This window comes from Mesoplodon mirus (genome assembly GCF_964341445.2).
Source record: "Mesoplodon mirus genome assembly, chromosome: 13".
Taxonomy (NCBI): Eukaryota; Metazoa; Chordata; class Mammalia; order Artiodactyla; family Ziphiidae; genus Mesoplodon; species Mesoplodon mirus.
The window spans coordinates 22,683,043-22,702,593 of NC_138989.1; the positions used below are offsets into that span (position 1 = coordinate 22,683,043).

Genomic DNA, 19,551 nt, shown 5'->3' on the forward strand with positions numbered 1-19,551 from the left:
GCAGGCAGTCACTAAACATACTTAATACTTCTTTTTATAGTGCTTTACAGTTCACCAAGTGCTGGACACCTCCTTTGCCGTGGGAATGCTATGAGCTTCCAATCTGATTAATCCCTGTTAAAGGCAAAGCTTGGCTTTAGAATGGTAGAAGGGGGCTCTCCAAGTGCTATAAACCTTAGGCTCAGGAAGTGGTTTCTGAGTGATCAGTGGCCTTCTAGGGGACAACTACAAAAACTTGTGCAGAAGTTTGATCACTTCTGCTGTTTGCTGTATGTGGGGAATGAAGGAGGGACTTTCTGAGAGCCAGGATATGTCAACATAACTGTAACCTAGTAACCCCTTAGCTCCACTTTGCCATATGTGTGGTCAGGATTTAATGTCCTCTGTGGAGAGAGAGGTATGGGTGGAAATAAACTGTTTCCTCTCCTGGAAAGGGCAGAGTAATAGCTCTGAAAAGTGTTCAGTGAGCCAGCTGTGTGCTTATGCTTGTTGGAAGGTGGCACCCTCTCCTCAGGCACCTTTGCTTTGCTCGGAAGGGTCAAATGCAACAGCTCTTATGTAGTTTGAACTTCAAACCTTGGTGTGTGCTTTTATTGGAGTCTGGGGTAGGGACAAAGAAATAACCATTGTGAAATGATTTATGATAAGTGGCCTATGTTCCCAATTGAGTGAGCCTCACCAGCTTTTTTCCCTCCCATCCTTAGTACATCAGTGCCTTTGTGACTTCTCTTTAGTTCCAGAGGCAGTTTTAGGGAGATACCACATGGTCTTCAGCATCACATCCTGTCTAGAGCCTACCCACTAGTTTTTAAAAATCCTTTCCAATAAAAAACACGTTTTACTCTGAGGATATGCCAAACTTGACATTTCATATTTTTGATACTGTAATTTTCTCTAAAATTTTGTGGATGGAAAAAATTATTTCAATACTTATATTCTGCATAATTTTGTAATATTTAAATTACTGGTGGTTTGCATTTTTGAATGCTGACTTTATAAAAAGTTAGCTCATTCCCTATCAGTGCTACTTCTAATTACAGTGTGTAGCCAACCCCAGATGACCTCCCTTCTCTTCATTCTTTGAGATTCTCTCCGTTCCTTCACAACTGATAAGGAGGAAGGTAGAGGTTAGTGGTGGAATCTAGACTCCCTTTTCAAGGAGGAAGGCAGCCAGGGCCGTGGGCTGATGGGCTCTCTGAAGTGAACTCCCATCTGGAATTTACTGACCTGCAGGGGACAGCCGAGAGGTAGGAAGAGCAGAGAAGGCTGAGTGGACTTCAGCTCTGAGTTTTCCGCCTAAGGCATATACCTGCTTGGGTGTTTCACCACATTTAGGGGCTTTCAGGTGTGCGTCAACAGAGTGTATCAACTCTGGTTATGTTTGCTGTGAACTGCCTTTTATGCTCATCCTCCTCCAGCTTCTCATGTAGAATTTGTCCCATTAGACAGCAGTGTGTCTTGCCATAAAACCTATGAGTTCAGTTAACAGTGAGAGCTTCATGCTGTACAGGGCCTTATCCCTCTTGGGGACTCCATTAATGTTGTATAGAATTACCTGTATACAACCCAGGGGCTGAGAGGAGTGAAGGGGACTAACGTGCATACCAGTTACTTTTATGTATTTTAAGAAACAGGAAACTGTCAAAACTGACCTGGCATCAAAGAACTCTGATCTTTTTGTGAAAATTTTTGGCCCCTCGACAAAGCTGTTTAAGTGTTTGAGATATGCAGTGAGACCTTTTATAAATCTTAGAGCAAAATGAAGTTCAATTTAGGCTCACTGCTAATAAACAGCAAGTTGGTACACTTAATATAGATATTATTGATATACTTACTTATGATTTAGCATATTTGGATCAAAAGCAATAAATGATGAAGGTAAAATATATTGCTTTAAATTGCTTCACAATATACAGATTAGGAATTTTGGGTGATGGGCAATATACCATCTTTAGTTTAGAATTTTTGAGCCTATAATGCCATCTTAGGCTCTAGGTCAGGTAGGTGTCAGCAAACATTTTTTGTAAAGGGCTAGACAGTAAATAATTTGGGCTTTGTGGGCCATGTACTGTCTGTTGCAGTACAACAGCTGCAGAATCTCAAAGAATGAAGAGAAGGGAGGTCATGTTTGTAGAGCAAAGCAGCCATAGACAGACTGTGAATGGATAGGTGTGGCTCTCTTCCAAGAAAACTTACATGGACACCGATATTTGAATTTCATGTGATTTTTTTTTTAAGTTTTTTAAAATTTTTATTTATTTTTGGCTGTGTTGGGTCTTCACTGTTGTACATGCGGGCGTTCTCTAGTTGCAGTGACTGGGGGCAACTCTTTGTTGTGGTGCACAGGCTTCTCATTGCGGTGGCTTCTCTAATTGTGGAGCACGGGCTGTAGGCGTGCGGGCTTCAGTAGTTGTGGCATGTGGGCTCAGTAGTTGTGGCTTGCAGGCTCTAGAGTGCAGACTCAGTAGTTGTGGCACACGGGCTTAGTTGCTCCGCGGCATGTGGGATCTTCCCGGACCAGGGCTCGAACCCGTGTCCCCTGCATTGGCAGGTGGATTCTTAACCACCAGGGAAGTCTAATGTGATTTTTATATGTCAACAAAATACTGTTCTTTTGGTTGTTTTCAACCATTTAAAAGTTTAAAAAGCATTTTTAGCTCATGGGCCATACAAAAACAGGCAGTGGGCCAGAGTTGGCCTGCAGGCTGGACTTGACCAAGTCCTGCTCTAGGTCCATATGTGTTGATTTTTTGCAGTGTTCACTGGTCTGGAAAAGTGACAGGGAGGCTTGCTGAATGAACCTTTTACCTTTTACTATAAACTAACTTTAAGACGCATGGGAGAAATGGTTAAAAAGGTAAATTTTGTGTTATGTATATTTTACCACAATTAGCACAGGGAGATCAGCTCGGTGCTTTGTGACCGCCTGGAGGGGTGGGATAGGGAGGGTGGGAGGGAGGGAGACGCAAGAGGGAAGGGATGTGGGAACAGATGTATATGTATGACTGATTCACTTTGTTATAAAGCAGAAACTAATAAAAACAAACAAACAAACAAAACATATCGAGGGAGGGAAATTTCATACACATACATTTGGATCTTTAATAAGACTTTAAAGAATACTTTAAAAAGTAACTCAGGGGCTTCCCTGGTGGCACAGTGGTTGAGAGTCCGCCTGCCGATGCAGGGGACACGGGTTCGTGCCCTGGTCCGGGAAGATCCCACATGCTGCGGAGCGGCTGGGCCCGTGAGCCATGGCCGCTGAGCCTGCGCGTCCGGAGCCTGTGCTCCGCAATGGGAGATGCCACAACAGTGAGAGGCCCGCGTACCGCAAAAAAAAAAAAAAAAGGTAATTCATTGTGGTTCAGTGTGCACTACATAAAGAAAATAGAGCCTTCTTCGGAACCAGCCCATTGTTTGTTCAGCTCTGCAGATGTTGCTTGGATCAAACTGTTGAGAGATTTGTTTCTCAGAGGAAAGCCCAGGCAGCAGGTGGCACCAGCCCTGAGACATTTAAAAAAAAAAAAAAAAAAAAAAAGGAAAAAAAAAGAAAAGAAACTTCTATCACTTTCCTAAACAGTTGAATGGTTCTATTGTCATTTTAAAAGTGGCCTTTAAAAAACAACAGTGTGCTTAGCATGGATGATTATTTTGTTTTAATTAAAACATTTTCGAAAAAACAAAATGAAACACTCAAACATACCAAATTGATTGTGTTTGTACTGTGGAACAGTTAATGCAAAACACTTGGGAGAGGCCGTAAGTTTGGATCTGTAGTTTTTTCTTAGTTTTTGCCTCCTGAATAAGGATAACAGAGGAGGAAGTGAATGTGTTCCTTAGCAAACTACCTGTGCAGGTTTTGAGGTGAAGTCTCCTCAAGCCCCCTTTTGTCACCTGGCAGGTTAGTTTCTGGCTGGCTCACAGTGAATGAGTGAGAACGGTGACTGACATTCTTCCACATTCATTTTGACCTTGAGTATCCAGGTGGATCCCGGAAGCATTAGTCTAGGAGAGGAGCCTGAGGTCACTCTGTTTTTTCCCCCTCTCTGTTGTCTTCAGTGTCATTCTCTCAAGACGGCAGTACTTCTTCCCCAGACGTCACCTCTGGGACATTATCCTGCATTCGGATGAAACAGGGAAAGGATAGAGGCCGTTGTAGAAACATTAGAAGGGTGTCCATACTTCTCAAAAATAGCCACTCCACAGAAACCTGCCTTCTCGTCCTCTAAGGAAATTCCTTCCATCCCCCTTTTAATCCTCTTTCTAGGTAAACACCTCCCTCTTCTGGACTTGCAACAGTTTGAAGAGGAATGAGGTTGGGGCTAGGAAGTACTTTACAGACAAAAGATTTGAGGCCACCTCACACGCAAGGCTGCCTCTCCCTCCTGCAGTTATGAGAGGGTACTTAATAACAGTACCCTCTCGGGGCTGCCCCTCTGCTGGGCCCAGCTTCTAGTTTTCTTGCCACTGATTTAATTCCTGGCAAGTAGCCAAAGCATTAAACTTTTATTGTTCAATTTACCGCGAGGGCGGGGCCCTGCTTCTAGTGGGCTGAGGAGGCTTCCAAACCCCAGTGTCACACCACATTAGCAACTTCAGACTTTGAGGGCTGGATTTCTTTCAGTTTGGTTAGATTCTTGGTTAGAACCAGAGCAGTATATTCACACTCAAAGTTTGAAAGCTCGGAAACGATAAAAACAGCATAGGCAACTTTTAAAGATGATACAAAACAGTTGTGGCATTGACTTATAGGACTAACTCTAAACAGAGTTAGAGTTTATATCTTTTAAACAGAAATGTTAAATGGCTGTCCATGTTCCTTGGTGTCCTAAAGTTGGATGAAAACATGGCGACCAACTAGTTCTAGAACAGTAGGGATTGTTAACCAGTGTCATCACAGTATGTAAATTACTTGCTGCTGTTCAGTCTATAAAAATTCATCTTCAAAGAAAATTATTGGGCTGGTAAAAATATTTTTAATAATGACCACAGAAGCCATATTTCTTTTTCTTTGATGTTCTTCCAAAGACTTCTTCTGGTTTTAATCAGATTGTTCCCACATAAAATACAGTGGAAATCTACAATAATAAAATCCCTATTCCTATGTCTGTGGGGAAATAAACAGGATGGGGACTGTCCTTTTAAGGGGCTTTCCCCTTCCTTTTCCCCAGACTCAAAGCCTCTATTACTGGTGGGTGTTTTGGCATCAGTTAAGGGCCTTCAATCCTTCCCTCCCTCCATGTTTTGCTCTTTCATTAAAGTGTTTCTGTTGTCTAATTATATCCTTTCCATCAAATTAGAGACTGCAGCATCTGGTGAGGGCCGTAACTGCTGCCATCTGCACCTCGTATATACAGGCCTTTTCAGCTGAGAATCACTCAACTTCCAAATGGCAGGAAGAGATTTGGAAAAAGTTTAGTTGGAAGGGAGGTTCACTTAAAAGGAACATCTTCAAGGGCTGGGTTCGATGCCCTGCTTGCTGTGATGTGTGCACTGCCATGCAGAGCTTCATCGGCTTGGCTCACCAAAGATTCTTCTCTAGTGCTTCTGGCAGATGAAGGGTTTCTGATTGTCTTAGCTGAAATGACTAGCCCTCTCATCCCGAGGCAGCCCCGGGGCGAGCTGAAAATTTCTCACTTGAGAAGAATCTTTTGTTGTATGACCACCAGCTGGTTAATGGATATGACACTTTCTGTTTATTTGACCATTTCTTCTAATTCAGTGGTTTCAACTAGAGGAGATTTTTTGCCCCCAAGGGACACTTGGCAATATCTGGAGACATTTTTGCTTGTCACAACTCACTGTGTGGTGGGGAGGGGTGTGCTACTGGCATCTAGCAGGTAGAGAGGCCAGGGATGCTGCTTTCGATCCTGGAATGTACAGGACAGCGGCCCCCTTCCCCCCCCAGAATTATCCAACCTGAAACGTCAGTAGTGCTGAGGTTGAGAAACCGTGTCCTAATTATATTATTCTTTTATCCTTCCCTTCACTGTGGCCTCGGAGTAGGCAACTCTGATCAACATCTTTTTTCACTCTTAAGAAAATAGATTCTTCATTGTCCATATCTAAACTCCTTAAGCATTTCCGTGAACAGTGTTTCAGAAATCTTAATGGAGTAAGGTCTGTGGGTCACCGTATGTTTCCACTTTCTCTAGAGTAAGAGTGCCAGATTAAATACAGGACACTCAATTAAATTTGAATTTCAGATAAACAGTAATTTTTTGTGTTTGTCTCATGCAATATTTGGGAATACTTTAAAAATCATTCGTTGTTTATCTGAAATTCAAATTTAACTGGGCATTCTGTACTGCCATTTGCTAAATCTGACAACCCTACTCTAGATCCATGAAACATTACATGAAACTTTAAACCTTTGACTAGCAAATCAGTCTGTTGGCCACCATCTGCCCTTATTGTTCTGGGTGACTAGAGGTGACAGCAATGCCTGTTCTTGTTTGTAAGTCAGTGCTACACTGAGACTTTCCTTCTGCCTCAAGCTGTCTCCATGGCCAGAACTTCTGAAACTTGTCACTTGAGTCATATTTTTATCTTGGGACCAGCTAACAAACGCTTATCAAATGCCTACTGTATGCCCAGCATCTCCGACTAGGACTCGTCCCTGTACCAGTTCTTAGAAGACGACAACTTTGTTGCTTCGGGTTTTACTTTAAAGATGTGCTCTAGAGATATGCTGTCTACCTGGCAGTCATCTAGCTCCCCATTCAAGGACTGTTGTATTATTTGCCCATCCCACGTCAACCAAGGGAAGCTGAATAGCCCAGAGCCTGGCTTCCATGGAGCGTTGGCTGCCCTCCAGGGCTCCATTATTGGGGAACTTTCTTGCCCTCTGAAATTAAAAATAGGGTACAGGCAATACTGATGAAAGTTGTCCAAAAGCTGGATTACATCAGTTTATTTTATCTCCTTTTTAGTCTGACAGAGCTTCAGACAGCGTGAAATAGTGTTGCTCAAGTGATGGTGAGGCAAGGTGTAGATTTGAGCCAGGTGTATCCCATGAAAGCAAACTCAATATCAACATGAGTATTCATTACAAAGAGGGTTGCTTATTCCCTATTACAAATAGCTCTACCGTGGATTCCATTTAAATAGCAGACTCCCCTGGTTTAAATAGCATTTGATTTTCGAATACTTGATTTATATAAGCTTTCCTGGAACTTCTCCCAGGTCATTGCTAGGTAGGGCATGATAGCTAGCCTGGAGGCACAAATTGGTGAGGAAATCAGGGCACTCTGAACATGTCTGTCATGGGTTTTTCCCCCTAGCCCTCCATACACCTGATTCCCTCATTCAACAAAAGTTTGCCAGGCACGTTCTGTGTGGTCTGTAGTTGCTGAGAATACAAAGATGAGTGAAGAAACTTATGGTCTAGTGGAAGCAGGGCCAGGTGCTTCTTGAGCAATTATAGGTCAAGCTGATCAAGTCTTAGAAGAGCTGGGGCAGCAGGTGCTGTGGGACTTGTTTTAGAGCCTCTGGTTTCCATAGGAGTATAGTGCTATCTCCTCTAGACCCTGAGCTTTCAAATAGTTCTCCATCTTTTGTCTTTTTTGTTTCCTTTAGAGTTGATTTATAATGTACTAAGTTATTGTCCATCAGAGAACTGGACTTTGAGCTTTAAAACATCTTATTGTGCTTCCTGTTTCCTTATGTGAAAACTCTAGTGTGAAATTTTATTTCAAGATTGAAGAGGATATTTATAAATAAACATCTAAAGTAGATCCATTTATACTCAAACATTACACTGAGAGAGGTACCATCACCACACCATGATAGAATATGTTCTGTTGGTATTGGCAGTAAAGTCCATGGTTAATTAATGAAATGTTTTTCGTAGAGTTCTGCTGAGCTAGTGACTTCTAACTTAGTGAGTCCATGCTTTCACTGAGGCTTGGCCTAATCTCTCTGTATATGTTACAGAGCTAGATGTTGATAGGTTAATGGTCATTCTTTCTTAAGAACTATCTCCTGGTCTTCAATTTGATGAGTGTACTTGTATATAATATCCTAAATGATGAATGTAAGTTCCTCAAGCACTACTGCATGCTCATGGTGACTCTTCCTGGCAAAAACACATGTCCTTCACAGTGACAGCCACAGCATGCTTTCCAGTGGGTCCTGCCTAGGTAGGAGTGGAGCATATTCAAGATGAGAGCCAGATGGGGGGAGTGGTACCCAAGCAGCACTGCATTCTGGGCCTGCTCTGCCTCAAGAGTTACCTATTTTTCCAATTTTAATATAACAAATAATAAGGACCCCTCTCTGAAGTGTTTTCGTGGGTCTTCTGAATTTAAACCTGTTGTCTATGGCTTACGATATGTTCAGTTTTTCTTAAAATAGTCTTTTAATTAGGTATCTGTTAATAGAGATGAATAAACTGGAGATTCAAATAGAAGACTTCAGGTCTCCTTCCAAAAGTATGAATTCTTTAGTTAAAATAACTTTGAGAGGTATGGCCTTTTCTTCTGACATTGTTCCCATGAATGAAAAGGAAGATCTAAAAGGTATTTTAATGGAAAAGCTACTGATAAATAATTGCAGTGATTATTTTTGTGGTAATTCTACTTTGGGCAAAAGTACAAAAGTACTTTGTCCTCTGGTCATTTGAATACATAGTCCAAGAACATGGTAGGTGAATGTCTGTCTTGATTTTAGATGACTGAATTTATGGCTGATTGAGTTTGTTTATTGTTCTTGAAAAGAAACTAAGGTAGATTAATTGTAAAACAGCATGGTAGTAAGTATTTTCAAGATGTCCTTTCAAAAAATTTTGATTTGGGAGATTTAGAACATATTCAAAAATAAGAGTGCAAGGAAGTCATGTGTATCCATCTCCCAGCTTCCACAATCGTAAACCAAGGCCAAAGTATTTCATCTCTACCTCTTTCATCCCCCCAAGTAGATTATTTCATAACAAATCTCAGATACCATATCATCTTATCTGTAAATATTTCAGTATGTATCCCTAAAGGATAAGAACTCTTTTCAAAAACATAGCAACAGAGACTTCCCTGGTGGTCCACTGGGTAAGACTCCATGCTCCCAACGCGGGGCGGTGGGGTGGGGGGGCCTGGGTTTGATCCCTGCTCGGGGAACTAGCTCCAGCATGCATGCTGCAAGTAAGAGTCCGTGTGCCACAACTAAGAAGTCCACACACCGCAGCTAAAAAAAAAAAAAAGGATCCCACATGCTGCAACGAAGATCCCACGTGCCACAACTAAGATCCGGTGCAACCTAAATAAATGAATAAATATTAAAAACAAACAAACATAGTAGCAGTACCACTACCATTATCACAACTAAAATTTTAACAGTAATTTCTTAATATCATCAAATATCCAGTCAGTAATCAGTTTTCAGGTATCCCTGGTTGTCTCATCGGTGTTTTTACCATTCAAACCAGGACCTAAGCCAGGTACAGTTAGGTGATGTGACTTTTGAGTCTCTATTAACCTAGAGGTTTCTCCTCTTTTTCTTTTTTTTTCTTGAAATTTATTTGTTGAAGATGTAGTTTCTTCTAAACAAAAAGAGTGCTTAAATGCCTCTTCAGAAGGAGGGCCCACATGGAAGGTGAGTTATTTTTTTCCATAGAATTCTCACTTCCATTAGAGAAATGGGTAGAATTAGAGAATTTTAAGCCTAGGAGAGATTTTAGCCATCAATCCTTTCCTGTCACACTCCCTCAGACTTTTGAGCCTCAGTTCTATTTTGTTAGAATCTTGAAATTAGAGTTTAGGGTGAAGGGATATTGAGACCACCTATCTCAAATCCCCTTCTTTCACCAGTGAAGAAATGGAGCCCCAAATCCAGGTGATTTCTTCAAACCCCACAGTGTCAGCTACTTGTCTGGTGTCATTTCCCCTTTCTTCCAGTGATTCTCAGTATGTACCATGTGTTTAGAAGGCTCCTCCCTCCTACCCTCTCTCTAAGTAGTCTAGGTGATCTAGACCTGATCGCCTGCCTCCATGTAATCATGGGAATCTCTTCCCTTGGGGAGCCATTGGCGTTAAAGACGCAGTGTCTTCTCACAGGCTCAGCTGTGTTAGGATGGGAAGGTCTGGGAACCCCTGCCTTCCCAAGGCCATGTGCCTCTTTACCATGGGGTTCCACATAACTGAAATAAGCATTCCTGAAGTGCTTTTGAGTGTCTGAGGGCAAAAGGTGATTTTGCCAGGGACCATAGGCTTTGAAGACCTACCCATGAGTTCCCACTGGACACCAGTCTGTACTGGAAACCCAACAGAGCAGCAGGTGTGTTGTGCAAACATCTGACGACACTCTTGTGTTGCCCTCTAAATATTAAAAGGAGCTTTTTCCACCTAAGCCTTGTATTTCTATAATCTACCCACCTACCAAATTTTATAGATGTCTTTAAAAGAACAGATGTTCCCACTGGAAAATGTTTCTGCCTTCTTATTTTAAGATGCCATAATTCAATTTAATGCTTATTGATTCATGTTAATTTCAAACTAGGCTAAAACCAGCCAGATTCTTCCAATATAGGATCAGTAGAGATGCTGAGTGGTCCTACATGGAACAGAAAGTCAGCTTTGATGGATTAAAAACAGTGACTCTCACAAACATCATATAATAGAGATCTAACTAGTAATTAGCTACCAGAAAACCAGGAAAATTCAAGACTCAGTATGAGAAAAACCTCAATAGTGTGGTTTCAGGCAAACAGTGTAGTTAGGAATGACCTAGTTATAGAGCTTCATTGAGAACTTATTCTTCAACTTTATTAAATGTTATCAAGGAATAGAATGTCTTTTGCTTTCCTACCACCATCTCATATATGTCAAGTTTTAATTATTTTAAAACACATCGTTATAGTTTTAAACATGAACTTTAAAAACACAGTGCACGTGCAACCTGTCAGGAGTTAAATTGCCTGGTTCTCTTAGCTTGGCATTTTCCTCACTTATAATAAGTACTGATATTGAATTATGTGATTTCAGTAGCATATATAAACAAAGATTTGTTTCATCCCACAGTTCAAATTTTGATTAAGAAAAATATGTACCTTTTTTTCCTTACTTTTTATCCACTGAATGCTGGGATTCAACATAGGGTTCAAACCATATATATTTTTCCTATCCTGATGGTAGCCTGATAACTGCCCATTTAATCACTAGGTAGACAGACTTTGGGAATTGTATTGTGGAAAATGTATCTGGGAATATTTCTAGGTCCTCTACAGGTCATGCCTCTAGATCAACTGAAATCTTCAAATAATGTTACGTACAGCATGCGAGTATGAGAGCCTATGGAATTTGAGGAATAAATATCAAAGTTTTGAATATATATGCCATCAAGTCAATCAGTCTTTATACCAACCCTTCTAAATTCCAAACATAATAAACAATAATAGTTTTATGAGCGAAAACTCAAGCTTGCTTTTATTAGCAATGGGGAGTATTGAACTTTCACCCAGACATGGTCTTTGTCCTCAGATCTTCCTACCATGGGGATGACCTCCAGGCCTTCATGCAGCAGCAGGTCCTGCAGAAAACAGTTGGTCTGCACAAAACCATTTGCTCAGAGATTCTCACCCAAGATTTGTATACCCTAATGTGATTCCATATATCTCAAGAGAATTTCGATGAAATTAGCATCTCCAGCTTTTTTTAAAATAAATTTATTTTATTTATTTATTTTTGGCTGCGTTGGGTCTTCATTGCTGGGTGCAGGCTTTCTTTAGTTGCGGCAAGCGGGGGCTACTCTTTGTTGCTGTGCTTCTCATTGTGGTGGCTTCTCTTGTTGCGGAGAATGGGCTCTAGACGCGTGGGCTCAGTAGTTGTGGCTCATGGGTTCTAGAGCACAGACTCAGTAGTTGTGGCGCACGGGCTTATTTACTCTGTGGCATGCGGATTCTTAACCACTGCACCACCAGGGAAGCCTGCATCTCCAGTTTTAAAAAATAAATGCCATATGCCATATTTTGGAGGGTTTTGGTGCTGGAGAAAAAGATAAGGAATCGCCAACTTAGAAAAGAAGAATTAATCCCGAGTGCTTTGATGTCAGCCTTGGAAGTTTTTATTAAGGAGTTTTCTTCTGTATTTACTAAGTTTTCGTCAGGCTTGTGTCTAACTTAATGGCTGTTTTCATTCAATCCCCAAAGCAAAAGATTTGCAGTTTTCTGATGGAGAGGAAGGTCCAGCAGAGATGAATGGAATGGGTTCCAACTGGAGAAGACAGGGAGGAAATAAAAGTGCTTTCGCAGCTTCTTATTCCTCTCTTCTCAAAACACCTTCTCCCTTACCTTCTGAGACCCACATGCTTCCTTAGCTTTTCTACCACCTCCCAGGCTGCACATCACTGCTGGGCCCTTCTCTTTCCAGGCCTGAAACATTGCAGGGCCCCAGGGCTCAGCCCCAGATGTCTTCTCTCTCCACACAAGTGCTGTTACCTCCACGCTCTGGATCTAGCCTTGGCTTCTTTCCTCAACTCTAGGTTCATCTAGCTATCTGCTTACTCTGTATCTCCATCGAATTTTCCTATCCAAAACCAAAGCCTTGATTCCACCCCAAGATATTCTGTGCCTCTTGGGTCCTCCCCATCGTAGTAAATGGCAGCACCGCTCATCCAGCTGCTCGGTGTTGTACCTAACTCCTCTTTCTCTGGGACCCCAGCAAATACTTTTGGTTCTACCTTCAAAATACATCCGGAATCCGGCCACTTCTTCCTATCCTTCAGCTACCAGCCTGGCCCAAGCCATCCTTCTTTCCAGCTCATCCTTCTGCAGTAGGCACCTAGCTGGTCTCCCTGCTGAGTGCTTAGCTGTCTCTACACAGCTCTTCCTCCACCCAGCAGCTACGGTTCTACTAAAAGATAAGTCAGATCTTGTCATTTCTCTGCTCAGAGCCCTCCAATGACGTCCTGTCACTCTTAGAGCAAAAGCCAAAATCTAATTTATACGACCCTCAAGACTTTACATGTCCTGGCCTTGCCTGCCTCCTCCTCCTCTTCATTTCCCACCACCCTCCCCTGCACTCACCCTACCTGGTCGGATCAGAGGAGCTGCCTCACAGTTCCCCAAGCCTCCCCCAGCACATTGCTGCTTGCGGGGGGGCGGTTTGCACTGGCTGTGCCCTCTGCCTGGAATGCCCTTCCCGCGTCCTTTCCATTGTTCGCTTCCTCCCCTTGTGCACATCTCCCCTCATCTCCTCTCCAGGCCGTTCCTGACCCACCTCTTCTAAAAGAGAACCCCCACCCTTCCATCTCCGTCCCCTAACTCCATTTTCCCTTGTAGCACTTCTCACTGGCTAGTGTTAATTTTGATTGGTGTATTATGAGCGTGAAGCCCTGTGAGCATGTGAGCTCTAAGAACACAGAGTGTTCACCACTGCTGTCCCAGTGCTGTGAACCGTGCCAGACACATAGTGAGTGTTGAGTAAATATTTGTTGAATTAATGAATAATATCGTAGACATTAGATTGATCACCTTTGCTTGTTCTCTTTCACTGAATGCATAAATATTACAACCAGCCATGTGATATTTTATTTTTTAATGGTTTAAGCCACTCCTTGCTTGTCTAGCCAAAGCTTAGGCCAGTTTCATAGTGGTAGGAAACAAGGGAGGCAGGGTCCTCATTACCTAGTGCACACCCCAGTATTCTGATGAAATCAAGACGCACACATAACTTTAATCCAGAACGTTCAAGTTTGGTTCCCCCCCCCCCCGCCCAAAATTGACATGCACTGGACAAGTCTGTTAAAAAAATAATTGTCAAATCTGGTAATACTGCCTCCATTTCCCTAGCATAGCTAAGAACAAGACCGGGTCTAGGAGGAATAGACTAAAGCAAACAGGCCTGCTCTTACCCATTCCCTCTCTCAGATGCCACCTCATTCCATTCCTGAGGGCTGACACTTGTGTGGATGGCTACCACATTCTTTTGTGTTACAAATCAAGTCATCTGAGTCTCAGGGAACACCGACCCCACTGCCCTGCAGGTTGCTGTCTATTGCTAAGGCTTTCCAATGCTTTCCAGTGGTCGGCCAGCATTTCTGGCTCCCAAGCCACTCCTCGACCACTTTTGATAGGAGAAAAAGATGTATTAACACATAGCAATTAAAATTCTAGCAACTGGCAAAGATTGGCTTGATGTTCTTAGAATCATCACCCGGGCAGCTTTCTAGAAATATAGGTTCCCAGGTCCCACTCTAACCTTGGGATTGGGTAGGGCTCTGGTGTGGTACACGCACACACGGCGAGTCTCTCTCTCCCTCTTTCTTTCTCTCTAGCAGATCATATACATTCCTAGTGATAACAAATGCTATGAAGCAAGCAAATGAAGGGCAGAAAAACAGAAGTGGAGATGGTGGGGAAGGGTTTTCTGAGGAGGTAATATTTAGTCTGTGATGGGAAGTATTAGGGAAAGAACGTTTCGGGCAGGAAATAGCGTGGTGTGTTTACAGAATTAAAAGCAGGCGAGTGTGGCTGGAGCACAGCACGTGATGAGGGGAAGAGCTCGGGCCCGGTGGAGGGAGGGCCTGGGGCCACATCGAGGGGGCTTCACAGACAAGGATGACGGCTTTGGGTTTTGTTCCCAGTGCTCACGTTTTCCTGGGAACTTTGAGCCCTGTGTAGAGAATGCGTTGCGGGAGCACGAAAGTCAAAGCTGTGAGACCTGAGCAGGACCGTATTGTCCTCTGATGGTGAACAGGAAGAAGGTGGCAGCACCCAAGATGGAGAGGAGGGGGGGTTTCAGGGAACATATTCGAAGAAAGTCAATAGGACTTGCTGATGAGCAGAAAGGGGGTGAGGAAGAGCATGGGGAAAGCAAGGATGATGCCGAAGGGTTCTATCGGAGGCAGTATAGGGTGTGATCGAGTGCCCCAGGTGCCTCATCTGTGAAATGGGAGTATTAAGGGACCTCCCCACTGGGTTGGTGGTGAGTTGATGTAAAGCACTTAGCACAGAGCTTGGCACACGGTAGAACACTCTGTAAGCATCAGCAGTGATGCAGACTGTGGTGATTCGTCCAAGGTTGCACAACTGATCAGCAGCAGGTCCAGGACAAGAAGCCAGGGGTTAGACTCTTGGTTCCGTGTATTTTCTGCTACACCGAGCTGCCTCCTTCAATTACCTTTGAACTTTTTTATTTATGCAGACTCCTGGTGGAGGGCTCGGTTGTCTTGGAACATGATGAATTGCACTTCTTGTAACGTGTAAATGTCACACGAGGCACGATAAAGTGCTAGGGTGTCCTTTGCAGCCTGGGAGTCCAGGCTATTTTGGCTGTCCATAAAACCGGGCTGTTCCAGACAAAACGCAGGGCCCAGATAGGGAGAGGAAGGGGGTACGGGAAGAGAGATGGTTAGCAGGTAGATTTCAAATAGTAAAAGGAATATCTTTCAGAATATAGCTGTGCTTGTGTGGTGCACATGCTTAGGCCAGAGAAGGCACATGCACTGCAGCAGGAGCCGGCAGTGAGAGTCCTTCATACCGGAAGTCGTGGGTCAGCACATGCCAGGAGAGGGAAGGAAATAAAGCTCAGAATGTTAGTGTAACTCCCCCAGATTGTCAGGTTCCTAGTGATACATCTTTAAAAAGTGTTTGAAGTGCTTCTATCTGTCAGTTTCAACTAAGCTAATTTTTAAAAATTGCTCTTTGTACTGTGCCTTTCTCATGAACCTCTGTGAATTTAATGCATGCAACATGTGGGGGGAAATCCTCTCAGCTAAAATTCCCATCCCCCCAAAGTCTGAGAGGCATATTTGATTTGATTTGATTTGATTTGATTTGGCTGCATTGGGTCTTCATTGCTATGCGTGGGCTTTCTCTAGTTGTGGCAAGCAGGGGCTGCTCTTCGTTGCGGTGCGCGGGCTTCTCACTGCGGTGGCTTCTCTTGTTGCGGAGCACGGGCTTTAGGCATGCGGGCTTCAGTAGTTGCAGCATGTGGACTCAGTAGTTGCAGCGTGCGGGCTCTAGAGTGCAGGCTCAGTAGTTGTGGCGCACAGCCTTAGTTGCTCCGTGGCATGTGGGATCTTCCCGGACCAGGGCTTGAACCCGTGCCCCCTGCATTGGCAGGCAGATTCTTAACCACTGCACCACCAGGGAAGTCCCTGAGAGGCAGATTTTAGAAGCACATTGCTGCACCTGCAAGGATTTTGTCATTTTATTAAACGGACCTCAGACCATGTTGAATGTGTCCTGTAGGAACGAATTTCAGAAAGAGGTGAGAGAAAATGCCAACTCAGCCCCTGCTCCCTCCTGTTGACTGTCTGTTTTGTGGCACCTCTATCTCAAACAGCGTGGGGAGGACTGTTCTTCATTACCAGGGAATGTGAGTCATTCCCAGACTCGTGTGATTGGGATTCCAAAACGTTGCTGTATCTGATGGTCTTATTAAATCCAAGTGTCAGTGCAGCCTTTCAGACTGTAGGGGAGAGCTCAGTTACAGCTGGTGACCTGGTTCTAGTTACCACACAGAGATGCTGGCGAGAGCAGTGACCCCCTCCGAGCACCCAGAGTTCCTCACGGATGGCTGTTACCAACTCTTCCCAGAGTTGGGGGTTTCCCGGTTCACTCCATAGGCTTCATTACAGTTCAGCTCCTTGTTTATATCCTAGTTGGGATCTATATACTTCAGGGGAAAATGTCCTAGTGTCTGTAGACAAGCGAGTGCCAAGATGAGCCTAGCATGTGGAGGGTACCTCGTTTCAGATTTCCTCAGCCCTACCAATGTTAAATCCACTGTGTCCAGGATCTAGTAAGACACTATCCATTTCTAGCTTGGTCCAAACAAAACAAATAAAACATCAAGCAGAGAGGGAGGAAGCTATAGATGTTGCCAGAAAATTAGTTTGCTTTGTCTTTTCTTTCTCCTAGAATGTTTCACAGCCAACGGTGCAGATTATAGGGGAACGCAGAACTGGACAGCACTGCAAGGCGGGAAGCCATGTCTGTTCTGGAACGAGACTTTCCAGCATCCATACAACACTCTGAAATACCCCAACGGGGAGGGGGGCCTGGGCGAGCATAACTACTGCAGGTAAGATGGGGTTGCACAGTACTTAAAAAAATCTCTGGTCTCCTCTTCCCATTTCTTCTGGCCTTGCTCACAGCAGGGAAAGCTTCTTTGTCTTCCTTTGCCCAACTCACAAGGCGTTTCTTGTTACTGTTTTAAAAATCTTTCTCCCAAAACTGCGCGTGCACACACACAATCTACCCGCTCTTTTCAACTTGGGTTGCTTTGTTACTGGTTTTCAGAGCTCTGCTTTCCTGTCTGATAGCTTCCATGTCTCTTTGGGAGGGTTTTCTTAGTTGTCCCAGAAGACAGTACACAAACAGCGCGGCTTCTTAAGCTGCTGTGAATGTCATGGGCAAGCAGAGCACCATCTGTGACCCAAACCTCCCTCTGCTTCTGAGCAAAGGAAGCTGCCCTGCGTTGTACCACCTCCTGCCAGCCCAGGACCACCTTGCTCTGGGAGCAGCCGTAGCCATCAGATTTGTGCTGTTTCCTTCTTTTCAACAGACTAAGGTGTTCCTTTGCTCTTTCACCTCCTGTCTGACCCTCGCAGGGGCTGAGACCCATGGTGCTTCAAGCATGTACTTGTGATTGGGGAGATGACCCATGGCTTTGATCAGATTCTCAAAGTTGTCAGTGATCCAAAACAAGTTGAGAATCACTGGTCAGTAGGGACCAGAGCACCCTTGGTTATAGCTATGTTTTAGCTATTTATACCCAGGATCCTGGTAACATGACTCATGGGTCAGCCATGTGTTGAATTTAATTATTAATAGGACAGGTGCAAAGGCAGCCTCTTGAGCCATTGGGACAGGGAAAAATGATCACCGAGCTACTCTTTGAGCTACACACTGTGCCCCCAGTGCTACCAGAATGTTGGAATCTCAACCATGGCACTGTTGACCCAGCTGAGACAACATATTTATATCTGCATTGCATGGGCCACAGTGTTTACCTACTGCCCTCTCCAGGTACCTTTGCTAACACCCTAGGACCCTTCTGCTTATCTTGAAGTCTCAAGGCCTGTAGTCCATGTTATCTTTATCCCTGTGCCTTCAGCTCTTTGCTTCACCTTGGTTCTAATGTGTACCAACTGGCCATTCCCCCATCGTTGCTGTTGCACAATTTTTTAGTCTGTTATTTGATTGCTATATTTTATATGTTACATTGTATTATTTGTTTGTTATAAAAGTATTAAAAGTTCTTCCAAAAAAAATTCTCAAACACAACAGATATATATATTGTTTAAATAAAAGTCCCCATTTTACCTCTTTCCTCCCAAATCCTCTCCAACAAGGCCTACTTCCCAGAGGTAACAATTTGTATATATGCTATTTCACATTTCGCTATCATTTGTATTTTATTGTTAACATTACACATGCTTATTAAAGAATTCTTTGATGTTTTATTTTCAAAGTTATACATGTTCATTAATTTTTTTCTTGCATAATTAAAAAAATTAACCCCACTCCACTTCTGGCTTATTTCCTTCCCCTAGTTTTCCTATTCATGGGAATAGTTGGCTTGGGTTGGGAAGAGTATTTAGGAAGAGAAACCAGTGTTTGTTTTTTATTTTTACATAGTTACTTATCTTATTGTTCTAAAGTGTCTCTTTAGAAGTGTCTAAAGTGTCTCTGGTATTAGGCTGTTGGTTTATTCTATTATATTATTCTGTTGCCTTCTATCAAGCAAGGCTTCTCAGACGTGCTCCTGACTTTAAGGTAAATTTTAAATTTCCAATGAGGTTTAATTTATCTGACAAGAAAATCTTTTCTTATAGATTAGTACCCAGTTCTACCACTAGGCTCTCAGAAATGCACCAGTAAATATCCATTAAGAAAACACTGAGAGCCAGGGGACCACCTTCCTCCTGAGCCTTGGCTGGCTGCGGTCCTCTCCTTTGATTAGATGGAATGTACCAGACCTGAACTAACAATTTATCCTTCAAAAAAAGGGATACTGAAATTGTCGATTATTATCACATCAGAGAGCTGGGGCCTTTCGTTTTAGCACTGCAGCAGAGTCAAAGATGAATTAGCTTGTTCTTTTTTTAACCTATTCCGATGCTTTTCAAAATGGTTTTGACGTTGATAACAAACAGTTGTTTTCGAAAGCCTTTACCAAATACTACATCAAAGCTGAACACTGAATAGAGGGAGGAAAATGACAGTGAAACTGTTTAAAGAAGGGCTTTGTACAAATTCTCCGACTTTGATTTCTCAGCTGACATCCGACACCATGTTTGTCTTATGCGATGTTTCCAGACCCATCCCAGTTGAGATGTCTGCGAGATGGCGAGTGATGGGAACGCACTTCTCTGGCTCCACATATCTGGACTGGGGGGAGGCAGAGAGGCCGGGACAGCAGGGTTGGCACTGGTACCTGCCTTTGGGCACAAAAAATAAAAGGACCCTTTGTGCTTCAGGGCAGCTTATCTTCTGGGCCACACAATAGGCTGATCCCTCCCAGGCTTGATAGGGGCTGCTCCAGAGCTCCGGCTGCAGGGTCTTTATGCCCATTTCCGGCCTAACCGGAGTGTCAGGTTTCCAGTGTTCTGAGC

The 19,551-nt window shown here is 43.4% G+C and overlaps 1 protein-coding gene across 5 annotated transcripts in view; it reads left to right on the top strand.

Moving 5' to 3' along the window:
• The window catches only part of KREMEN1 (kringle containing transmembrane protein 1), a 68,174-nt gene that overhangs the window by 1,571 nt on the left and 47,052 nt on the right, over positions 1–19,551 (top strand). For all 5 annotated transcript variants that reach the window (XM_082641252.1, XM_082641253.1, XM_082641254.1 and 2 more), the window contains exon 2: positions 16,853–17,015. In XM_082641252.1, coding sequence (XP_082497378.1) covers positions 16,853–17,015 — 163 coding nt within the window. The remainder of the gene's footprint in view (positions 1–16,852; positions 17,016–19,551) is intronic.